Below are 25508 nucleotides of genomic sequence, written 5' to 3'. Positions count from 1 at the left end.
GGTGGGACGACCTCAGACTGCGGGTGAGGGGCATCCTTGCCGAAAACCACTGAATAGCCACTGCAGGTGGAGCCGGTTCACCCATCAAACTAAAGGAATGGGAGGAGACCTGTGCAAACCTAATCGCAGTGGAATCCATTGAGGGAGTAGGCACTATGGAGCAAGGCGTGGGAACCACTTCAGATGGAGGTGAGTGTACACATGACAGGATGCTATGTGAATGTACTGTCCCCCCCCAAATGTGAGCCCAGAATCCTCTCATGCATGGACACACATCCACACATGCATCCATCCCTGCCCATGTCAGTGTCAGACCCAAACACACACACATGCACACATCACCAGAGACAAGTGCCAAACACAACCATACATGGATGAGGCACTGAACTGACACATCACCTGCATCCACAACTATTAAGTCCCAATGGCCACAACTGCATTATTGATGTATTCTGCATGAAGTACATAGAAACGTAACCAATGCCATCCCCCGTCTTGTCCCTGACAGGCTCACATACAGACGGTGAGGATGCCGCAAATGCATCCCAGGCACCGCCTACAAGTAAGAGACCAAGGGCACAGGACTCTGAGGACACCCCCACGACATCAAGGGGCAAGGGGGGAAGGTTCCACCTGATGAGTGTCAAGCATCGGAGGCGTGCCACTGCCAGGATAGAAGTAGCCACACCACTAACTACAGCCCCACCACCGGAGGTGAACCCACAACCACCAATACCAACCACAGAGGGCCCACCATCAGCTGCGCCAAGCTCCGCAGGAGAGGCAGCCACCACTGCCCCCCTATCTGATCTTGAGGACACAACAGTTGGCACAATGGAGATGCACACCCCAAGCCCCCCTAGAACCCTTGAGCCAGCACCATTCCAGACACCTCGGTCTGATGTTACTGGTGTGGACAACATTCTAGCCATAATGTCCCCCATGGTGGCTTCACCTACTGTCATGGATGCATCTGAGGGCACAGCAGCCATTACATCATCACCCAGCACTGCCCTCGAGCTGGCCACCATCCGGCAGCATCAACAGGAACTAACTGTGCTGGTTGGCCAGCATGTTGAGGAGGCTGCCCATCTCAGGGAGGATATTGTGGAGACGGCAAGGCACTCCAGTGAGGGGATGGAGGCCTGTACTGACAGGCTGTGTGAGGAGATAGCCAGACTTAGGGAGGTCCTCACTCGAATAGCTGACACAATGGACCGCCACTTCACACCACCAGGACAGTCTGCCACGTCGTCATCCGCCGGTTCAACGCAGACAAGCCCCCTCCGCCGCTCAACACGCACCACCAGGCACATGTCTGGCCATCCTCCAAATGCTGCTGCAGACAATGGCCAATAGGATGTTAATGGCGATTCTTCTGCGTGCATGAGCCAACGCAAACATGGCAGACACATGAGGAACTGTTGTGGGGGGTGGGTGGAAGGGTGTTATGGGTCTGTTGTGGGGGGTGGGTGGAAGGGTGTTACGGGTCTGTTGTGGGGGGTGGGTGGAAGGGTGTTATGGGTCTGTTGTGGGGTGTGGGTGGAAGGGTGTTATGGGTCTGTTGTGGAGGGTGGGTGGAAGGGTGTTATGGGTCTGTTGTGGGGGGTGGGTGGAAGGGTGGTGGGATGTTTGGGGACATGCACTTTTTCATCTTTCCGTTACTTAATACACTGGTGTCTGATCAAAACACAGGCTTCGACATCTTCATTGTGTTTGTGTACTTTATTGGAGACAGGGTTCATTGCGTGCTTCTAAACATACACCAGTGCATTACTACCCATATCCATGTGTCAGTACCAAAACATGTTCCTCAGAATATTTGGTTGATCAGATGCTGTCTCACAGCACGTCCCTCCTGCCCATCCCCTCTTGCAAGACCTGCATCCCCTTCACCTCCGTCCTCATCACCATCATCATCCTCATCAGTTGCTTCTATTTCAACGTCAGGGGGCAGTGGCACATTCCGTCTGATACACATATTGTGCAGCATGACACATGCCATGGTGATCTTGGCCACCTTCTCATGGCCATACAGGAGAGCGCCACCAGACCTGCTAATGCACCGAAACCGTGACTTCAAAAGGCCAAAAGTCTGCTCGATCACAATGCGGGTACGGGAATGTGCACGATTGTATTCCTCTTCATGCCTGTTCTGTGGGTTCCGTACAGGTGTGAGGAGACAGCTCTTCAGGGGATAGCAAGCATCACCTGTATGGGGGAACAAATGGGGTCCTGTTACTGTTCACCTCAAGAGCGGCCTGTTCATATCACACAAATTGACATTGCATTGTGATTCAAGTACACAGTCAACAGCATACATGAAGATGGTCCGTGTGACAGCAATGTGCAACGGTGAGCTCGACCCTGCAAGTAGACATGCCCCATTATTGCCTCCAACAGTAATTGACATGTCCTGGGTGAGGCGAGGTCTTAGGTGTCCCTGGGCCCAGGCAGATTTGGTTCCTCACTGTTGTTGTACTGCCATTCCAACATAGATGTTGCCATGCAGTGAGGTGGTGGTAAAGGTACGTGGTGCAATGCTATGTCTATGGCTAGGGCTGATCCCTTTGCATGCATCATAGGGCACATTGCATTATTGATGTTGTGCTGGACTGATTCCGGATGCCTATCTTGATGGCACGTATGAAATTTGGGTATTTTGTGGCGTGGAATGTTGTGCAATGTGTTTGTGGATGGATGTTTGATGTTTGATGTTTGATGTTACTAGACCTGAAATGTCATATGTGTTGTGTAGCTCATACTTGCATGTCGGTTCATCTCAAGTACGTTGCGGCCTTCCCAGATGGACATTGGCGTACATCTGTATGTGCATTTTGCAGACAGACGACAAGCTACACCCAGTTGGAGTATGTATCTCTCCCCCTCCAATCACACCCAGTTGGAGTATGTATCTCCCCCCCAATCACACCCAGTTGGAGTATGTATCCCCCCAAATCACACCCAGTTGGAGTATGTATCCCCCCCCAATCAGACCCAGTTGGAGTATGTATCTCCCCCCCAATCACACCCAGTTGGAGTATGTATCCCCCTCCCCAATCACACCCAGTTGGAGTATGTATCTCTCCCCCAATCACACTGCCATGTGCTTGCCCTGCTACTCACCAAGTAGCCACGAATGTCGCGCGGTTTGTCGCTCCATGTAGCGTGGGATAGTTGAGTTCCGCAGGACCATGGAATCATGGGTTGATCCGGGAAATCGGGCACAGCAATGTGCGATTATCTTGTTGGCGTGACATACCATTTGGACATTGATGGAGTAGAATTGCTTCCTGTTTTGGTAGACCACTTCATTGCGATGTGGTACCACCCATTCCACATGTGTACAGTCCATGGCCCAGATGCAACTTGGGGTGCCTGCCAGTGAATAGAAGCCAACTTTGGTGTTTGCAATCTCCTGGGCAGTCTGTGGCATGGATATGTGTTCAGGTGCATGCTTCAGGAGGGCATCGAGTACCTGGTTCAGCGTGCGTGAGAATACTGGTTGGGAGATGCCATGCATCTGACCCACTGTATGCTGGTAGGTGCCTGTGGCCAGGAAGTGGAGCACAGTCACCACCTTGAGTAGAGGGGGGATGGCAGTTCTGATGTCTATGAGGCTCACAATGTCGTTGTGTATCATGTCCATGATGCTGGTGATGGTATCCTGGTCCAGACGGTACAGGGTGTGTATCTGCTCAGGGTTAGGTTAAATGGACTCGCTCTGATCCTGGGGATTGGTGGGCGCCTCTGTGGTATGACTAGGTGCCGTGGTGGTGCTTGCTGTGCCTGTCTTGCCCTCCTCCTCCTCCCCCTGCGTCTCCTTTGTGCTGCTTGTTGTTGTTGCAGCTGCGCTGCAATCATGTCCTCCAGCCCATGTAATGCTGCTAGTATTGGAACCATCTTGGTGTGGGAAGGGGTGTGTGAAGGGTTGTGGTGTGCTCCTTTTGAGCTGCCACAGTCTCCATTGCCTCCACCTGTGCTGATTGTGTCCACCTGTGGCAGGTGGGAACACTGCTCAGTTCTCTTAACGTGTGGTTCGCGATGCCAGTATTTGCGCCCTGGCGGTAAGGGGTTTTGGGGGCTTTACCATGCCGCTATTGGCATGTCCGCTTGCCTTGTGATGCTGTGCTAATAGCAGCATGGGATAATTTACAGGATGGTTGGTCGCGCACACGTGGATTGGCCGCTATTAGTGGCACCGTACTTAGCGGTGCCGCTAATAGCGGTGAGTCGGGTCGTAATTCGCATGGGGATTTAACGTTACCGGTATCCAATTACCGGTAACGTTAAATCCCTACCGCCTACCGTGTAATGAGGCCCATTATTTCAAAACAATTCTGAGGGGACTAGAACCCCTGTTACCCCTCCCAGGACCCTCCATGGTTATTTTCCGATATCTCTCTACACTCTTTCACTCATTTGAACTTGTGTATCCAACACAAGCCCTTTAAGACGGGGTAGCAATACTCTGTGATAGATGGGGATGCAGAGTATACTCAAACATCAAAAATCAGATCAACTCAGGAAGTTGGCAAAGTAAACTGTTTTAATCTCAATTATCTAAAACAGGGAGTACAACGAACATCAACAAATATGCTAGATCCTCTTACTCAACGCATTTAATAAAAAACATAGATTATAGATTATATACTGAAATCTCGTCATCATTGACGTCAACCTATGTGGCAAACTGCAAAAAACCTATTCGGGAGTGTGATAGGATTACAGGGAACATCTAGGTATATGTTCCATACTGGTTAGGGAGAGTGATTGGACTTCCAACATCAGGTGGGCAACTAAGCCCTTCACTAGTGCAGGTCACTAAGAACATCATCAAATACACGACATCCCATTGGTTATACAAACTATAGGGCTCTTTATTACGTGGTCCTCTATGATTGGTTGGCACCCTCGTACCCCTTTGTAATATTCCACCTATGCCAGCAGCACGCAGGCTGGCACCCAGGTGCTGGTGGGCTGGTCATAACCATAGCTTCCCTCCTCATTAGCCTCCCATCTATCATCACTCTTGCCATCTGCCAGTCAATTAGCCCTTTGAAGATTGGCCTTGTGAGCCTGAGAAGAAAAGGGAGTATAGGCATACTCTGTCCTTTGGTTTGGATGTAGCTCATCCCGTGTCTATTTCCATCATACCACGTGACTGGAGATCATGTTTCAGAGCATTTTGCTTTATTAAACTCTATTAAATGATGTCTTCAATTTTCTTGCATCTCACCTCAGTCAGGAGTTCGCTCCTTTCACATGGGTTGCAGATTCGGAAAGAACATCCAGCCAGGTTCGGGGTGGCCTTGAGTTTCTGGTGTTGGGCCAACCAGACCTTTCTTCAATTCACCTTCGTTATGAGCTTATTTTCATAACTGAAAAAGCCTTCTGTTCTTCTGGACCTAACTCTGCTAAAAGTCCATCGCGGAATATCTGTAGTCCATACATTCCCATGCATTTACATTGGCGCATCGCCACAATCTAATTCACTATGTAGCCAGCCTCAGGAATACTTTGTCTGCTTGCAGTACTGCAACTGTACAATTGTAAAATGACTTAATATCTTCTTTTTTATCTTTGTAGCATGAGCATCGAGCCCAAAATGTTGCTCATCTGTAACACCTCCTCCTTTGATCCTATAGAATGCTTATACTCTTCAATCTTTGTACGGTTGCATCAGCTTTTGCTTCCATATGACACCACCAGTCTGCTCCCTCGCTTGTTTTTCCCACTTCCTTCGGGATTTCATTCAAATGGCCATCATATATTCAATAGTGCATGTATGGCTTCCTCAATGGGAACCTTACTTCCATGATCCTTTGCAGTATAGGTAGTTTTACTGGTACTGCACGTGTCTCACACTCCGGCTCCCAACATATAGGCAACATGGCGGAGGAGGTTGGGTGGGGGTACTTGGCTCCACCTCAACACATTGTTTACTGGGAAATATCTACGCCCCCAATGAAAAAATTCACCAGCCGTCACTGCTCACACAGCTGCATGATAGCCAAGAGCATCCAGTCTTGTACACAGTAGCAAATTATTCACCCATGAACAAGCCTATGCAACTGTAGATTTGGAGCCCCTGGCTATTAAATGGACCATTACAGGTCTGCGTTATTACTTGATAGGGAGAAAAATGATCAGCGACCACTCTGCCCTAACCTGGATATGTCTGAGAAACCTGGATATGTCTGAGAAAGGACTTCAACGCCATGGTAATGAGGTGGTTCCTTGACCTACAACCTTTTTTGCTTCACTGTGGAGTACCGGAAAGAAAAGGAACAAGGAAATGAAGATTTTCCAAAACAATCCCTAATAGGTCGACTGGAGGAGCTCAAAACCAATGGAGGGGGCATGTAACTAATCCAGGGAATTCATCCTGTCTCCTCAAGGGGGAGGGCATCACCTCCCTTTACTCAAAGGTCCAGAGTGTTTTTTGGTTATATGGCAGTTGAACATGGCAGTTATGTACAGGGCCCTTTTAAAGTAGATGGCTTTGTTTCTGACCTGTATTTGTTGCTGTGCTCTCGTAATAAACTGGAACCAATGGAATCTGCCCTTCCATTCCTGGGAGGGACATAAACATACTTGGACGCCAACAGAGGAGGAAAGAATGAGCCGGGGAGTGAGAAATGCCGGCTTGCGCAGCCACACAGAAGAGGGAGCCTCTCGCTCGCAGGAGGAACTGAGCAGAAGAGACATGCAATCAGCATGGTGGGTGGAGACCCTAGGCATCCCTCTGAATGAGTCCGACAAGCCACACCAGAGATGGCATACCGGCATCCTACCTGTCCAACGCCGAAATCCTGGAGAGGACGAAGAGACATGAGAGACCTTACCGCACAGACCAGAGCCAGGACAAGAATGCCAGAGGGACCGCCTCCCCTAAAGAGCTCTGTAGCTGTAAAGCAGATATGCAGCATTTCTTAAGAAGCGGGTGGAAGGCAGTGAGGCCACAGTGTAGCCCACACTGGGCTGAGAATGTGCCTACCCCATGAGAAGGGAAAAGAACCGAGAAATAAAACAAGTTTGAGCAAATCCGTAGCCAAAGCTGGGCTGAGAATACACATATTCCACAAGAAGGGCAACAAACTGAGAAGAAAAGCACGGAAGAACTGACCCAAAGCCCATTGCTAGGCTGAGAATTTGCCTAAGCCATGAGTGGGGAAAAGAACTGAGAAGCAAGGCAGGTTTGAGCAGACCATAGCCCATGCTGGGCTGAGAATCTGCATATCCCACGAGAAGGGCAACAAAATGAGAAGCAAAGCTGGGCTGTGCAGGCCCATAGCCCATGACAGGCTAAGAATTCACATCCCCTTCGAGTGTGTGACCATTAAGGAACAGCAAAGTATGGTTGGAGAATCCCGCAGCTCATCCAGGGCTGAGAATGAGAATATTACAGAAGGGTTGATAAAGCGACAACCCAAGCAGGGCTAACGAGGCCCAGAGCCCATGAGATGCTGAGAATAGAAATACCCTACAAGGAGGAGAGAGAATTTGGTTTTTATGAATACCGACCAACCTAGTACAGGAGAACCTTTTAATTCTAACAAGAAGATTACATCCTGAGAGACAGAATAAAATAGTATTCAGATGGGCCTCTAATCACCTTAACCCAAAGCAGGCCCACCACTTAAGAAGCGAGTGCATGTTTGTTCATAAAGCCAGTTTATTGTACACACAGCCGGGAGGGGCCAGGTGACGCTATCGAGTCAAACTAAGTTTCCCTGAACCACACAAACACTTCACATTATATACATTTTGCAACAGTTAAAACACCCCCACATATTTTATTACCAATCATCCCCCCACATGATTGGTCAAACATATACACAAGAAATCCAATCTGCTCTAATTCTCACGTTCTCGTTGGTCACCTTTATCTAACTACCATCATCAGCTCATATTTACAGCACACCCATTTTTGGGATTTGTCCATGGTAGGCCATGACATAAGTATATCATAGTTTATCATAGTATATCATGACATAGGGCCTCATTACACGGACAGCGGTAAGGGTTAACGGTCACGGTTAATGGTAACGGTGACCGTTAACCCTTACCACCGTACTACGAGGTCCCTTTGCGGGTTGGAGGATTTAACGCCTGCTTTTTGCAGGCGTTAAAATCCAACCCGCTAAGGGACCTCGGAGCTAATTACGGCACCGCAAAATTGCGGTGCCGTAATTAGCGCCTTCCCCAATTCCTTAGAGCCCTATGGGGCAGAAATGGGAATGGGGAAGGGCAATGGCGGAAAGGGGATTTACCGCCCCTCCAACCTTGGAATGGGGCGGTAAATCCCCTTTCCGCCAAGGCGGTGCCGGTATTTTACCGGCATGAGCCATGGCGCTAATAGCGCCATGGCTCACCGCCTACCGTGTAATGAGGCCCACAGTTACAAATTTTAACACAAGCATAATTCATTACATGTTCCAGCTGGCCTTGAACCCTCTAACCCCAGACGTGATTTTCACATGGTTTGCAAGAACACTTTAAACAATATGGGCAGGGGGGAATAAACAAGTTTACTTTGAACTGGTGATAACTATCTCATCTGCCCAGACTTGCTGACGTCTTTGTTTCACTATAATCTAAATGACTATCAATTCAACAAGCATGGCCTCCAGTCACAATCTGAGAAAATAATCGAAACCCATAAAGTATTGGTCAACTCTTGCCTTAGGTGTCCCTTCACCCCACATTCATTACTGAGCCACGAACAGATGGCCGAATTCCCCTGGACAATAAATAACAAGCTCCCATGCACTTAAAAAGATTTCATCTCCTTTCCGCAATACTGCCAAGTCATAAAAACACAGCCTGGCTGTAACTGACCATCTGATAATGTCGCGGCTACTCATTGCCATCCCTCGGCCTCCAACCTTGCAAAAATGTTTTCCCAGTCATACAGAGTTTGCCTCGCAACCCCTGACTGCAGGGCCTGGCAAAACTACGAAAAGCACACGGCATACAGATTTCTACATTCCCCATGTACCCCAAACTGTCTTCAACCTATATTCCTCTAAGCCCGAATATATGTATGTCGGTGCATGCAAGTTTTAAAACACAGCATCCTCTTCACATGGTTCCTTCATGACAAATCTCCTTTGCGCATTATGAAGCTTCTCGTTGTCCAGCTTCCAGGCGCTTCATGGCACACCATACCCATGTTGTATTTCATCAATGATTTTGATATTTATCTTGCTGTGTGCCTTCAAATCTAAAATGTATCAACTTAAACACAAAGTAACAGATATCCCATTCTCATTAACTTGGCAAGATGCATATAAAATTGCAACATCGCGCCAACATTACCTCTCCCCCAGTCACCAATATGGCACACACAACATGAACCCCTCTTCCTCATTGGGACCTTTCCTGACCACCCGAACAATAGGAACTGTTCAAACTATCTGAGAAGCCCGCAATTTTGCCCAAAAGGAAAATTGAGGGACATCTTTCTTTGTGTGAACTTTTGTAACTCGTCAGACTCTGGAAAAGACTTTGCAAACTCTTTGGTGGGGGTCAGATAACCAGCCACTATTACTTCAGATAGCATGAAATAAGGCTTGTGCAGGGCTCAAGTCGAGGGTACACGCGGGTGGACCGCACCCACCCACTTTTTTCAGAGGGCAGACACCATCCCCCCAGGTATTTTAGAGGCCATGTGTTAAACGAAAAACGTTGATGCCTTATTTCAATTTCCATCGACCTTGAACCGCAATCGCCAGGTTCACAGCCCGGGCACTTCATCACTGCACCATATTACCTGATGAAATGCAATACAGAACTAAAGGTGAAATGCCACATTTCGGGACTGCATGTTCCATGGAAAATATTAGTATTGTTACTTGGAGTTTAAAACATGCACACCTTTTAAAGTTTTAAAAATATTATTAGAAGAAAATCTCCTCCCTTGTTTTTTTTGTGTGTGTTCATCTTATGAAAGTCGAATGCCATTCGTCTTGTGCAATTTGTAAGGTTTTACAAAGCCAATTGAATGAAATTTGCATATTTCACCTACACATGCTAATTTCTGATGGTTTTCCATTCCATTGCGTATGATAATGATTTTTTTTTAGGACTTGACCTCTGGGCTTGTGTTATTCTTTTTCTTTTCATAGTGGCAGGGCGGAGGTTAGGATAGTGCAGGTTTGGGCAGAGGACAGTGCATCTTTGTAAGACATCCTAACGAGAACCCGTTTATTGTTTTGTAGAATAGGGAATTCATCTTAGAAGTAGGGTTTAGCGGATGCATCCTTTCTTCTAATAAAAGTCTCTTGTTCATTGATGTCCTCTAGTCCATCTTGTACCTCTGACCTACCACGCTATACAGTAAATATCTAGTGTGATCTCAACTCATAATTAGGAAGTAGGAAGAAAATACATGTGAAATAAAAAAATATGGTATGTTTTTAGTGTTACCACCATATTGTTATGCCTCACCTTGTCCACCACTGCCTGGGATTGTGTTTCCGACCTCTTCGGGGTCTACGCGCTCTCGGTGGCTGGAGCGTACCGTTAACCGTTCGTTCCCACACTGTCATGGCGGCCGCAGCTGTTCATTTGCCGCTCCCATCATGGTGGCATTTCCATTTCCGGTTTGCCGTTCCAAAACGCTTCTTTAGTGGATCAAGTGAACAGTAAGGTGTGCCTTATTGCATGAATGTTTCCTCTTTCTTGATTCTTGGGTGTAGAGATCAAGTCTTGGACGCCAGAAGAAGCCTGCATTGGCTTCCTGTGCAGGCCTGAGTACGCTTTAGGCTGATTCTCTTCACTCACAAATGCTTTAAAGGTCAAATGCCCCCATACCTAATGGAAGTGATTAAAAGGAAACAACATACTAGCTCCCTCAGGTCAAATACTACAAATGTTTTCATCATCCCTCGCTGTAAGCTGGCCAAAACCCGAAATGGAGCATTCATTGCAGCCGCCCCAGCGGCATGGAATGAATCTCCCCCTGACATCAGATGCATTGAATCTACAGAAGTCTTCAAAAGAAATTTGAAAACTTTATTATTCCATTAGTCCCATGCTCTTTCCTTAGAACCTATCCGTGATTATTCAGCTCATTAATTCAAAGTTAGTCTTGGTTCAATGGTGTGTCTTTTATGTTTTCTGTCTACGCCCTTAAGCCTGTGGGTACCGGGTCGCGCATTATAAATGTATAACCATAAACATAAACAAACATTCTTCCGTCCGCTACTTTGCTCTGTGTCTTGCCCCTTTTTGCTTGCTATTCTTACTCAGAGTTCTTCTGGACTTATCTGATTACCACCTGGCTCCTGCTCATGTGAGTATGGAACCCTGAGGTTCTCGTTGGATCCATCTGCCCTTGCTACTCCGTTGGAACAGAGAGACTGCTTTTTTCCCTTTGTTTTTTTTCTTCTCTTTTTGGGCTATCGTCTCAGGGGTCACCAACCCGAATTCTGAACCACACGGGAAGGTGGCTTTTGCAGACGGTAGACCCACTTTCACTCAAAAGAAAAAGGAGGCGAAGGTAAGGCCTGGCACTGACACATATTCACATTGAGTTCCTCAGTGATTTTAGCACCATGGTCTATGGTTTTCTTCAAAATACTCTCAAGTTTCAGTTTAAGGTAGCATGCACACCATTGCTCAGTATGAGAGTGTTCCTCTTCATTGAGCATTGCTGAATAATACAGGGATTCTCAGATATACATTCCTCAACTTGTATAGAAGATTGCAATCATGGGTGTCCCAAACAAGTTAGCTTTATCTGTTATTTGGTATCTGTTTTGACATATGTAACCAATCTGTTACTTTTCTTGTGTGTTTATCATGTACAGCGTTCGTTAGACCAACACATAACGTCCTATGCCTGGATTGGACTTTTCAACACAACCGCAGGAAGGCGCTGGACTTGGGTAAATGGATCTACTTTGAATGAAAATCTGTAAGTCTCTCTCTAATGTTTTGATATGATATGCATACAGAAGTCTAACTCAAGCTGGGCTCTGCCTGTCCTCTGTAGTGGGTTGCCTATTTAGTATGTGACATTTGTCAATATTCTGTAAGAATCTGTGAATAAAATGACTGCGAGTGACCCCATTCACAAGGGCCCTCCTCTGAAATGTTTATTTTTGGCTTCGGAGTAGCAATTACAGCTGGTGAACCTTGGACCAAGTGGGGAGGAAACAGATACCGTGAATTTGAGAAAGTGACCAAACACAGCAAGGGAACATGACCCCTTACAGTAGGGCGTGCCAGGGGTTCTCCACCATGAAACATTTGGAACAACTGGTCGAAATGGGGCACTTTACACAACAATTTTCAGAAGCCATACGATTTACAGGCAGATCTGATGGAGGTGACTCATTCTGTGGGTAAAATAATAAGTGGCAAATGTTATCAAATTTAAAGAGAACTTTATTATCTCAAGTAGGTAGGCATTGAGGCTTGACGTTTTTCCTTCTGGGATTTCGGACTATATATTGCAGGAGATGGCAGTTGTCCGAGTTTGTGTTGGGAGTCTTGACTTAATATTTCATCATACAATAGGTGCTCAATACTTATTTGTCGCAGTACATGCCAGCTGTGTGGACCGAATATTAAATGGTACAAGGCGTTATTAGTTCACTCTGGGAGTTTGGCTTTACGTTTCCTGCATCCGGCATTCTCCCCAAAATGTATTCCTTCTGATCACTCTGGGAACTTAGGCTCAGTTTGCCATTATGCCAGGGTTTCTCAATATGTGATTCTTTTAGTTCATTCTGGGAACTTAGACTCATTGGGCCAAATTCTCAAAGCTTATTTTGGCACCGATGAGGTCATGCATCATCACCTCATTTGCTGCCAATAAAAAGTAGGGCCATATTGTTAAAGACCCTTAGAATATGTGCATCATAGATGCATACATTCAAATTCCCTTTTTAGTTTAAGTATTTTTATTAAGTTAAGAATTCATACATTCAGGAACAATACTTATTTATCTCTCTAACCCGGCCACTTCTAGTCCTCATTTAATAAACATAATAACAGATTAATTCTAGTTTCAGAATACAAATTAAATCTTGATAAATCCGAGATTATGTCCCTAACTTGTTCTTGTAACAGATCTAACACCCCTATTTTTGGATTAATTTGGAAATCTTCCCAAATCAAAATCCCTTTTTAACCTCTTTGTGCATTTGCACAAATTGGGGTGCATATCTGCACATTTTAAAGCACATCCCGAATTCACAAATGGGATGTGCTTTATATTGTTAACTCCTATCCCCTTTCCTCCATGCCTATGGGAGTACCCGCCGAGATGGGGACAGGACCGAAGCCTTGGCACCACAATGCATTCTTCCCCTTGAAGAATTTGCAATCAGAGCTGGGCTGCACGCATGGAATGATGTCATACCTTTGCCACATCCCCCACTCTCCTTCCCCCACTCCCTTTTTCCGCATCAGGTGGTTTGGACTCCTGACACAGCCCTTTCTTTTTGTTTGCTGCTTCCCCGCTGTATTTTTTTCTTTTTTCTTTTTCCTCTGCTCCCCTCTGTTCTCTTCCACTTCAACACTGGTACAGCTACACACTTTGTGTCGAACTGTCCCAGAAGACCCTGCCTGATCTTGTTAGTGGGACATGTCCAATGTATTGCATGGGCGGTACTCCTTTCAGCCTTAGACCTCCTTTTCCTTGGCTCAGTGTTTGTGTAGAAAAGGGGGGGATCTGGGAAGTTGGAATATCCTATAAAATAGGATGGGACAGAGGTATTTGGAAAGGAGGGATACCATGCTTGCCATCGGACGTCCCTCCCCCACTCCCTGAGGACCCCTCACCCAGGTTATCCTCCAGCACTTGTCCACCCCCATGGTCTGCATCCAAAGGTGATGGCTGTGCCCTGGCCACCTGAGTGGGGATCCCCGGGATTTAGGCAGTGAAACACCCTCTAGTTTTTCACACTTCCCTTAGTCAGAACTTTTGTCTTCACCACCTCTCTGGGTTTTACAGCCCATTCTTTCACTCCAGGTCTTACAGCTGGCCCAGCAGTATTCATTTCCTCTCTGGTTCTTTGATCTGGTCTTCCACGCCAGGTCTTACAGCCAGCCCAGCAGTCTTCCTCTCTTCTGTCTCTTGCAATCTGGCATTCTACGCTAGGTCTTACAGCCAGCTGACCAACCTTCCTCACTGTTCCAGCAATCGTCTTCCTCTTTAACACCACAACTCACCTTCTCTGTACCACAAAATGCCCCCTTTCATTCCTGTCATGTGATCTGGCCATTATATAGTGCCATGACTGACTAGATTCCTGCTTATTGGCCGGGGTGGGGGGCATGCTGCATGGCAGGGATACTCTGTAGTCCTGAGTTAATGGGGGAAGTCTTTAAATGGAGGAGGTGCCATCTTTGATCCCACTTCAGTCTGTGTTTGTTGCTGGCTAGGAAGGAGCTGCTGGTTTGTATGTATTAAACATTACTCCTTTGAAATGGAAGTTTGAAAAAAAGTTTCTCCTTTGCTTGAAGCAGTGCTGGGATCCTTTCCCTTGCCTTCATTGAAGACTGCAGGTGCTGCAAATTCTGTCTCCCTAATGCTGGCAGTTGTGATGGAGAAATGAGTTCTCTCTTCCCCAGTGTTCCTGGTAGAGTGAGACTCTGGGCCTCATTACGACTTTGGCGGTAGCCATGGCGCTATTAGCGCCATGACTGCCTCCAAAATCGTGTCCGGGTCCGGTCTGGTGGAGTGGGGACTTACCGGGATATTCCGCCATAGGCGGACCCGGTAAGTCCCCATTCCAAATGCCATTCCCCATTCCCATTTGAGCCCCCATAGGCCTCAATGGGAATGGGGCAGTAGCTAATAATGGTACCGCAATTTGCGGTACCGTTATTAGCGGCCTGGTCCCTTAGCGGGACCCGTAAAGGACGTGTGGTCAGACCACACGTTCTTTGAGGCTCCCGCTAAGGGACCTCTGAATTGGGCGGTAAGGGCTTACCGGCACCGGTCTCCTTAACGGTGCCCGGTATCCCTTACCGCCCAACGTGTCTGGAGAATATAGGAAAACAGAGCAGTGAAAACTGTGCACACCATTACAGTTATGGGTTTCATGAAGTGATATTTGTATACGTTTTATTGTTTAGTTTCTGGCACATTATTCTAAAATTGCTATAATATTTCAAGCAGCATACAATATGTTGTGCATTCTTTGTCTCTTTTTTATGTATAATCTGTTTTTAGTTCATTTGAAAGAGTTTCTGGAACAGCAGCGAATTCATTCACTTCCTATCAAGCTCTATGTAATGTCAGTTTGCTCCAGAATATTGTTAATTCGTCGATTCTTTGTCCGTGCCCTTGGTCGCCAATCTGGTCCACCTACACAGAGCTTCTCTTGCTTCTTTGTCATTGGCTGCTGGAGGTATATGGGTCTCTCCTCTAGAGCTTTACACCACTCAGGTGCAGCCAGGCACTTTTACATTTAAATTTAACAGCTGTCGGTGTGACCTCCTCTACTAGGTACGGTCCTTTAAAGCAGGGCTTATTCCGAGTGCGCACAAAACTTTGTGCTAACACCTGGTCCCCTGGGTACAAACTAGGCTGTTTTAACAGTTTACTAAGATCATCAGTTTGGCTATCTTCTTCAATATTCTCCAACCCTGCCCTCCAATGTTTGATCTGTTGAGAAATAAAAGAAACACTAGCTGTCATATTTGTCAAATAATCATGCATCTCATCACCTAAAGCCTTTGCTACACTATGGGCATCGGTTTCTGTTTGAATGGGAGGAGCAAGCGGTATTATCATATGACGTCCAGTCACCAACTCATGAGGAGTCCGATGGTGATCTGAACCATGCTGATTTCTCAGTCAAAACAAAGCAAAAAGCAGACAATGTAGCCATCCCTTTTTAAGGTAATTTTTATTTTAGCTATCCTCTCGTTGAGGAGTCAGTTTAATCTCTCACAAACACTATTGGCCTGTGGATGATAAGCAGATGAACATGTGTGTGTTATACCCAATGAAAGAGTGACCTGCTGAGATAGTTCATTTACAAAGTGAGGTCCATTGTCAGACTGCAGGACTTCTCACACACCCCATCTTGGAAACACCTCACGCACGACGAACTTGGCAGTGCATGTGGCATTGGGGTGCGTACATGGTCCTGCCTTGATCCATCTGGAAAAGGGACAAACTACCACTAACATGTACCTGTATCCATTGCATACTTGCAACATATCCACATAATCTATATGTATATGCTGAAAAGGACCACTTGTCCTTGGGATTGCTCCTCTTACTGTTCTCAAAGTGTGTCCTGCTGTGCACTTCTGGCATTTAATGCAAATCACAATAAACTGTGCCACGTGTTCTAATACATTTGGTGAGAACCAGTCTTCTGCAATCATGGCAGCAAGACTCTCTTTTGTTGTGTGCGTTGGGTAGTGAAGCTGCTCCAGTGTCACCTTTAATCATGTTAGAGAAATACCCGGCTTTCCAGTGCTGTCCTGTCTCCGTAAGACCTCAGTGGGGGATAAAGAAAACCCCTGTTTTTTCCCAAAGATCCTATTCTTCCTGAGGTGCTCGACCTTGCAGCTCAATTGATTGTCAATGGATAACCTATTAAACCCTTCCTTCATTATCATGCATCTTCCTGACAATTGTTTAACACACTTTACGTCAAAATCAGAAATGTTTGTGAAATATACTGCCCTTTATGCTTCTACTTCGGCGGCTTTGTTACTGTGAGAAATCAAATCTGCCCTTTTAGTATGGGCTGCACACTTCATGACTGCAATAGCCAATGGAACCTTTAGTACTTAAACAAGCTTGTCCAATAGCGGTGCATGTTGCACTGCTGAGCCATCTGCGCAGTGAGAGCCCTCCTTTTCCAACGTGACAAACTTGTGTGTATGGTTGACGTCACCAAGGTGGAGTCAGAGTACACTGTTACTTCTTCATCCTCTTATCTCTAAAATGCGTTGATAAGTGTCAGTAATTCTGCAGCCTGTGCTGAACAATGCGAAGGCAGTCTCGCACTTGTCACTACCTCAAATTCACCTTCACGGTTCAGCTTTACTACTGCTGATCCAGTTATCTTTCTACCATTGTTTGGTCAATTTTTGAGGGACCATCAATAAAGAAACCCCATGGGCATTTTCTCTAACACGCGGAATGTAATCATAACATTCAGTATACGTTGTACAGTCTTTCCCTACCAATTCTGCTACAAATGTCGCTGAATTCACTGCTCTGCATCTAACAATTTTAATTGCTGGATTCGAAATAATGTATTTATTTATATATTTATAGTATGCCAGAGGCTGCAGGCATCAGGGCGCAGTACACAAACACAAAAAGACTTTGAAAAACAGGACAAGGGAAACCTGAGCATGATCAATTTTAACAGTTTCCTTCAAAGAGCCAGATGTTCAATTGTTTCTTAAATTTGAAAAAGCAAGATTACAATTGAATAGTTCCTGGTAAAGTATTCCAGGCAGATGCTGCACCCACCACAAAAGAGCTTCCAAGTCCCTTGGATTTTTTAAACCTGGGTCTGTCAATTGGCCTAGAGAGCTGGACCGAAGAGAAATTGATGGAGTATAAGGGGAAAGTCGTTTTTCAGATAGGCAGGTGCATATTCAAAAGTGCATTGGTGCGCTATTGAGAGGGCTCTAAACTTCACTCTTGCGGCCACTGGGAGCCAATGCAAATTTTTTCTTGCTGGAGTTGTGTCCTTTTCTCATGATGTCACAAATAATCCTGACAGCCTCATCCTGAAGAAACTGAAGTTTAGCTGTACATTGTTTACTAGCGCCTAGCAATAGGGCGCTACAGTAGTCTATGCGAGGGGCCATAATGGCCTGCACCAACATTTCCTGATTTTATTGCGACAGGAGAGGCGTAGCTTGTCTCAAAACCTTAAGGTGGTACTTAGAGTTCCTAACTTTAGCATCCACCTGTGATTTTGAGTTTAAGGGTGCTTCAAAGCACAACTCTAGGGTTATAATCTTGTCACTAATAGCGATGTTAGAGCCTTCCAAATTCATGAAGTTATAATCTGGACAAAGTTTGGCTCTTAGTTGTGGATTTCCAAAGATCATAAACTCTGTTTTAGATGGATTCAAACAGAGCCAGTTGTTAGACATCTATTCTTTGATCAGATTATATACTGATGATAATCTAGCCAGATCAGATGCATAGTTCCCACTCAGCTTCAATACCAGCTGAGTGTCATCTGCATAGTTCACGAAGTAGACCTCTTGAGCATTGAGCTCTGGTTCTCTCTAGGTTGGACTATTGTAACAGCCTCTTTCTAAATCTACCTGCCTCTACTCTCCGCCCTCTACAACTAATCCAGAACAGGACTGCAAGACTTGTCCTTGGCCTCAAGCCCTGGGATAGTATCTCTCCAGCTCTGAAATCCCTCCATTGGCTCCCAGTGGCTGCAAGGATTAAATTCAAAACCCTCTGCATTGTCCACAAGGCTTTCTGGGGCCTGGGTCCATAATACCTTCGGCTATCTCTCAGCAAATACCTCCCCTCTCGAGCTCTTTGCTCCTCTACCTCTAACTCCCTCAGGATCTGTCATTTTTCAAAGAAATGAGCTGTGCGTAGATCTCTGACTTCGGCTGGGGCCTCCCTCTGGCCTCCCTGCCACTCTAAAACTTGAGGAGAACCATCTCCGGTTCCGGAAGCACCTCAAGACCTTCCTCTTTGCTTCTGCCTTTGGCCCCACTCTCCCCGGCTGATCTGTTCTCTCTTGGCACCATGCACCTGGCAACCCTCTGTCCTCCGGGCCCAGGTACCTGCTCACCCTGCCATACTCCTGCACTGATATTGATATTTTATTTCTATTGCGCTCACACCCAAGTGTTTCAGAGTGCGACAAGTCAAGGGAAGAGGAACAGGGAAGAAAAAGAAACAATGATCTTACTAGGCCCAGTGACATTGAGAATGCGCAAGTGCATGGTAGAGGGGGAGAGGGTGAAGTGCATGGAAGGGGGAACAAAAGGAGAGTGCAGAGCAGGGAGGAAAAAAACATAAATAATAATACATCAATAAATGAAAAGGCAACAAACAGAGGGAGTGCAGACAGCAAGTGCTGGGTTTAAGGCAGCAGGCTCGGTAGGTCTGATAAGTGCAGGAAAAAAAAGGGTCACCCATTGCTCTGGGGTCTGTATCTGTGCCCATACAGTCCCCCCTTTTTCTTCCTGCACTTATCAGACCTACCCTGTCTGCTGCCTTAAACCCAGCACTTGCCACTTGCTGGCTTCACTACCACTGTTTGTTGCCTTTATTATTTCTTATTTATTATTATTTATCTGTTTCTCCTTTGCTCCGCACTTTCCACTTCTACCCCCTTCCTTGGACTGTGTCACTGGGCCTAGTAAGATCGTTGTTTTGTTCTCCCCTGTTCTCTCCCTTGCCTTGTCGCGCTCCGAAACACTTGTGTACGAGCGCGATAGAAATAAAATATCTATTCAATTCTAACAAGTCAAAAAAGGGTTTCATGTAAACGTTAAAAAGAATAGAGGACGAACAAGCCCCCTATGGAACTCCATACACAATATCCATAGTGTCGGAAGCTGTCTCTTTCCAGCAAAAACGGGATTTCCTGTTTTTAGGAAATTAGGAAAGCCATTGTATGGCCTCCTCTGAGCAGTTACCAGTGCTTTGCAGCACATCTGCAAGACAATGATGATCAAGCAGATGAAATGCTGCGAATGAGAAGCCCCATCCTCTCTCTCTCCATTAGGGCCAGCATGTGAGACTGCAGATCCAAAATAGCGCTTTCTGTGCTATAGTGCGATCGAATGCCCGACAGCATAGAATGCTGTAAACATTGATTCCTCGAGGGAGAGTTGGAACTGGGTGGATGCCACATTGTCCAAAGTCTTCAAGAGGAATAATGAGTTAGTGATAGGGCAAAAGTTATTAGGCTCCAAGGGGTCAAGTTTAGGCATCTTCAGTAAAGGAGTAGTAGCTACAGTTTTGATCAAATCGGGAACAATCCGGTGCTTAAAAGATTAATTGAAAAAGCGAACCAGAAATGGGGCAAACATATCTGGATTACGCAAAATGAATTTAGAGGGAAGAACCTCGCTATGACAGTGTGTGGGATGCATGGAGTTAAGAACACCACGCATCTCAGAGATTTTTATAGCTTTAAAGTGAAAGGTATTAATTTGTTCATTCCCACTAAAATTTGGCTCTGGGGTTCCGAGATTATCAGAGGGATTGATTTTAGCCCGGCTTGCAAGATCTTATCAGAAAAAGCATTCTGAATTTTACTGCAATCCTTGTGATTGGGTTGAAGAGGGAATTGCCCATCTCTGGGTTTTCCAATTTCTTATATACCTCAAATAATGTCCTTGTCTTATTTCTGGATTGTTTTATCTCCTTGTTAAAAAACATCTGTTTGACTGTGAAGATTTGTAATCTATAGGCCCTCTGAATATCTAGCCAACAGGCTAGATATATTCCCCTAGAAATAATCACCTCATATCCTGATGCTCTTTGTGTGGTTTCTCTAAAATGGTGAATAAGGCGTGCTCGACAAACAATGTCATTGAGCACCCCATTGTCATACTTGCAGCTTTTTTCAATCGCAAATGCGGCCGCAGCTAAAGCTTGTTCCTAAGGGTGATGTTCTTGCATTACTGGGTCTTAAATCCCACTGTAATATGCGAATGGTTTGTGCCCATGTCCTAAAGCTGTTTTCTGCTTAAGAACTGCTGTCATCACTACTCCATCTGAATGCGAGAATAGGTACAACTCTTCATTATAATCTGGTATTCCTAACACAGGAGCTTTGCAAATTGCTCTTTTTAATTCTTAAAATCCTTTAGTCATTTCTTCAGCCCATATTATCTTTTTCTTGCTCTCTCAGGTGTCACTTTTCTCCCCTCTTGAGAAATCAACTGTCCTATGTACAGGATCTCTTCCTGACAATATTGTAACTTCTCTTTGTCTACCTTGTATCCTGTTTTTGCCAATATGGTCATGAATTCATCAGAGTCTTCTCTACATCTTGCTTCCGTCTCCCTGCAAACTCATATATCATCTATGTATTGAATCGTTGCACTCTCGAGCTGTACATTACCGAGGTCCATTTGAAGGACTCTATTAAAGATTGAGAGGGTCTCAAGGTACCCCTTGGGCAAACAAGTGTGGTTTTGGAGCTGATTTCTATATGAAAATGATGGCAAATCCTGTGAATCCTCGTTAAGGGGAATGAAGAACGTGTTTTTTAAATCTATTACTGTAAAATATTTGGAATATTACACAATATTGTAGCTGGATTCGGAACTAGAGGAAACTCTGCTTCAACAATATTATCAAGATGGCAGAGATCCTGAATAAATCTCTGTGACCCCCTTTTGATTTCTTTACGTGGTACACAGCCGTGCTGCATGGGGAATCTTAAGGAACTAATATTACTTGCTGCATTAAAGCAGAAATAGTTTTAAATATGCCCTCATCTGCTTCTCTTGACATGGCATACTGCTTTGCTCATGGCAGAATAGCTCCAGGCTTGAGCGTGGTTTTGACTGCCCCTACTCCTTTCAGTAGACCTACATCATAAGGAATACTGGTCCACAAGAGGCTTGGCGCCTTCTCTAAATCTTCCTGGAAGAATGACGGTTTTGATCTCACTAATACCATTCCCTGTGGGATGTTTCTATTTTAATCCAATAAGTGAGACTTATGAAAAATACGAATTCATCATCTGAATGATCATCTCTGAACAGCTCCCCATCTGTCAAGTCTGTCAATCTATTTCCTTCACCAAGGGCTTTCACTGCTCTCCATCCTCTTCCCTCATCATCCGTCCCATTAACAACCACCCTTTCATCTCTAACTACTGCTGCTTCTAACTCTAGGGGAATTACCTGTCCATCTTCATTATCCAAAGTTCTGGTCTAAACAACAATTCATCTGGTATTCCCAGTGTTTTACCTACTAATCTGGGGGGCCATAATAACAAAATGGTTACTCCATATAAGAATGCTTCTGCGTCTAAAGGGACCCCCATAATGCCTTGTGTTTTGCTAATGCTAGTATGAATTCTCTTACATTCAAAACATGTATTCCTGGAGTGGAACACATAATCCCTTTGTCAGTGAAAGATATCGTCATATTTAATTTTGTCATCAAATCTCATCCTAATAAGTTAACTGGTGTCTGTTGAGAGAACAATAATGGCATAGATAAACCATGTTCTCCTATAGAAATTGGTAACTCATCGGTAAAAGGAACTAAACTCGTCACCCCAGAGAATCGATGCGCGTTCATGGCAATGCCAGACATTGGGTATTTTCCCTCTCGAACACAGGAATGAGTCGCTCCAGTGTCTACTGTTAGGGAGAATTCTCTGTAAAGGCTAATTTCCCAAACCTAGTGAGTCCCCCAGCAGCTTTGCTGGATTTTTTGGGGTTTATTTTTTTCTCCTGCTAAGAGTGAGACTCTTTTACTGTGGCGTCTTTTACTCCATAGGGATTCATGTGTTTTTGGTGTATGGGTTACACAGCACCCTCTGTGCAGTAACCCCGGGTGTCACAGTGACTCCCCAACATAGACTCCATACCCTGGGACTGACTACTGTCTCCCAGGGCATGTAAAGTCCCCATTGGCTTTACTAGTCTCCAAATTGTGAACAGAACCAGTACAAACCATCATGTTGTGGACGTACTGGTCGGGGCAATTCAATTGCCCCGGGGTCTGTTGTTCGAGGGGGCATGTCTCCGTCCCCCCTGATCGAGTTTTGGCTGGTGGCAGTGGATACTACTTTTTTTATTCGACCGCAAATATATCCCTATGGGATTTTCCCATTGTTCGAGGCTATCAACTTTAATTATTTAATTCCAATAGCCTCGAACATACCGCCGGTTTATTTATTTAATATTAATTCACCGGTTGGTATTTTTTGCCAGAACTCGAGTCTAAAATGGCGTTTGTGTTCTCTTCTGTGACTCCAACCCAAGTCGAGCCCTTTGTTCCACATTTTGGCGGGCTTCTCCACAGAAGCCCTCCAAAGTGGTGCCACTCTGTCTGGGGTACTTAGGAGTGGTGGAGGGGGATTTAGGCACCCTGGACTGAGTTGCCTAGGCAACTCAAGTCGCACTCCGTCCTGATTGGCCCAAGTGGTGAGCCGGCTGGCTCACCACTTAGCATGTTTGAGTGACAGCTAGGCTGAGTGAATGGAGGTTTTCTCCATAAAAGCAGGGCTTTGGGGACTGGAACTTCAGAAGTCACCACAGGACCTAAGAATCCGAGGAGGGAGAAGCCGAGCCGACCTGCAACGACGACATCACCGGTGGAGCCCTGCTGAACCGTCTCACCACTTTTCCCGACGACAGAGGAGATCTCCAGTCCGGAGAGTCTTCTTCCTTTGACTGGTGGGGATAACCAGTTTTGCCTTCTTTTTGCCTCTCTGGAACATCTCGTGGCTGCCTTGCCTGGGCCAAGCACCCCGGCAACCGATATACCACGGTTTACCACTACCGCGAACAAAAGGGTAGTACCTTTAACCGGAAAACTCTGCGGCTGGTTTCTTCCCTGGCAGTGCAACAACCTTCAGCTTTCCTCCACGGTGAGATCTTCTCCTCCTCTGGACGACGTCGCGACTTGCACCCGCTGCCAGGAACAACTGCCCCCGCTGGAGGATCCTTTCCACTTAAGGTCCTGTGCTCGGCCTGGCTTCCCTTGCAACAGATTTTACGGGGTGTGTTAAATCCTCGACCTTCTAACCTGGGCTAGCCTGGGGTACCCTAGCTAACTTTTCCTTGACTTTGATTTCATCCTTTTGTGTGCAAACTATCTACAAGACTCTTTGGGCAAACCCCACTGTGCGAACCTGGACCCCTTCTGCTTGCTCTCTCCAAGAGTGGGCCTTGCATTTGACTTCTTAGCTCTCCAGTAGAACTCTGCCTAACCTGCCTTACTGTGGTTCTTTGAAAAGTATTTGGAATTGTGTGCTTCTCTAATTCTGCCCCCCCCCCTTTTTTACATAACTTGTTGGAGTGCCATCTTAGGTTAAGCGCTCACCTCTGTATGAAAATAAGTGGTGTTTCTCTCTAAGAATTGTCTAACAAGTGATCAGGGGGGATATCTCTAATAGTGACTGTGTGTTGTTTTACTTACCTTGCTGTGCTGGTGTGATTTACAAGTGTGCCTTCTTAAATAAATAATTATATATACTTTTAAACCAAAGCTCTGGGCAGTGTTTGCTTGTGCTACTGTATCCCTGTACCTATTGTGTATCCTCTGAATACTGCCTAACTCTTCTTGAGGGAAGTCTGACTGCTCAGCCACAGCTACCAAGTGAATCTGTATGGTACAGACTGCTACCAAGTGGGTTTACTGCCAAACACCCGTAGTCTTAAATCTTTTGCAGTGGTCCCTAAGGGAACTGCACAGGTTTCTGCCTAACATCTACAAGAAACGAAAATGTGTTAAGTCCTATCATCACCTTTACCCTTGGTTCCTCTTGAGTGTCGGGTGTCACTGATAGTAATGAACACATCAGGTCACTCTGTGGGCTGCCCTATTGTGAGTATACATTCATCCCAGTACCCATGAAAGGATATCGTCCTACCACGGTCACACTCCCTATCCTGTGTGTAGGTGCTTGTGGGACTTCTGTATTCATATTACACTGTGGTGCCCCTGCTTGCTGAGTCTGTACTTGTTGTGCTTGTAGAAGCCCTGGCTGTAGATACACTTGTGGCATTCGTACTTCTGCTGGACCTTGCTGTGCTTGCTGTATGCATCTAATGCCAAGGCATAAAATAAGCAGTGTTGCGTAGCAATTTGCTATGCAATTCTGTAGGTTTGCTAATTAAATTGACACTTGTGTAGCACATCGAACTATTTAACTTATCTTGTTCAATGAAAGCACAGCTCACCCTGCATTCCTCTTTTGCCCTCGGGGCTACTCCTACCCTCCGATCTGTTCACTGCAAGTACAAAGAGACTAATGGGAGATAGTGCAGCAGTAATCATCTCCACTATTCAAATTGCCACAGTCCTGTGTGGTAGTGCTATGCAAGAAACGTTCTCTCTTATATTTTGCAAACAAGAAGTAAACGGGGTGAGACTTTATCCTGTCTGGCAAAGACAGTGGGCCTCATTACGAGGTTGGCGCTAAAAAAGCAGCCATTAACGGCATGCCATTAATAACATCTCCGTATAGGCCCGAACCCGCTAACCGCGGGTGATTAAGAGTGCGCGAGCATGCGCTCCCCTGCATGCCGGTAACGGCTGTAGCGGCATACCGGTAACGACCCTCAAACCCCCATATAGCGGCATCAATGAATGCGCTCATAATGGCTCTGGCCTCTGCAACCCCCAAATAGCGGTACCGGTATTAACACAGTGCTAAGAACGGGCCCGTTATTACCAGACCCTGAAGTAACGTCATCGCGCCGGAACGGGAAATGCTTAGACGGCCATCTTTAAAAACACAATCCATTGCCATCCTCCACATACAGGACCTTCACCACCAGAACACCTAGTACACCACGGACAAAGGGCCTCATTACAAGTACAC

At 45.9% G+C, this 25508-nt stretch overlaps 1 protein-coding gene across 1 annotated transcript in view; it reads left to right on the top strand.

The window, feature by feature from the left end:
- Positions 1-25508, top strand: part of LOC138580171 (killer cell lectin-like receptor subfamily B member 1B allele A) — a 613615-nt gene that overhangs the window by 480335 nt on the left and 107772 nt on the right. Inside the window, exon 5 of the mRNA XM_069650501.1 lies at positions 11820-11926. Coding sequence (XP_069506602.1) covers positions 11820-11926 — 107 coding nt within the window. The remainder of the gene's footprint in view (positions 1-11819; positions 11927-25508) is intronic.

The sequence above is a fragment of the Ambystoma mexicanum genome, chromosome 3p, assembly GCF_040938575.1.
Source record: "Ambystoma mexicanum isolate Mex_15411 chromosome 3p, UKY_AmexF1_1, whole genome shotgun sequence".
NCBI lineage: Eukaryota > Metazoa > Chordata > Amphibia > Caudata > Ambystomatidae > Ambystoma > Ambystoma mexicanum.
Note: the sequence above shows the minus strand (reverse complement) of the source record. Positions and strands in the feature narration are given on the sequence as shown.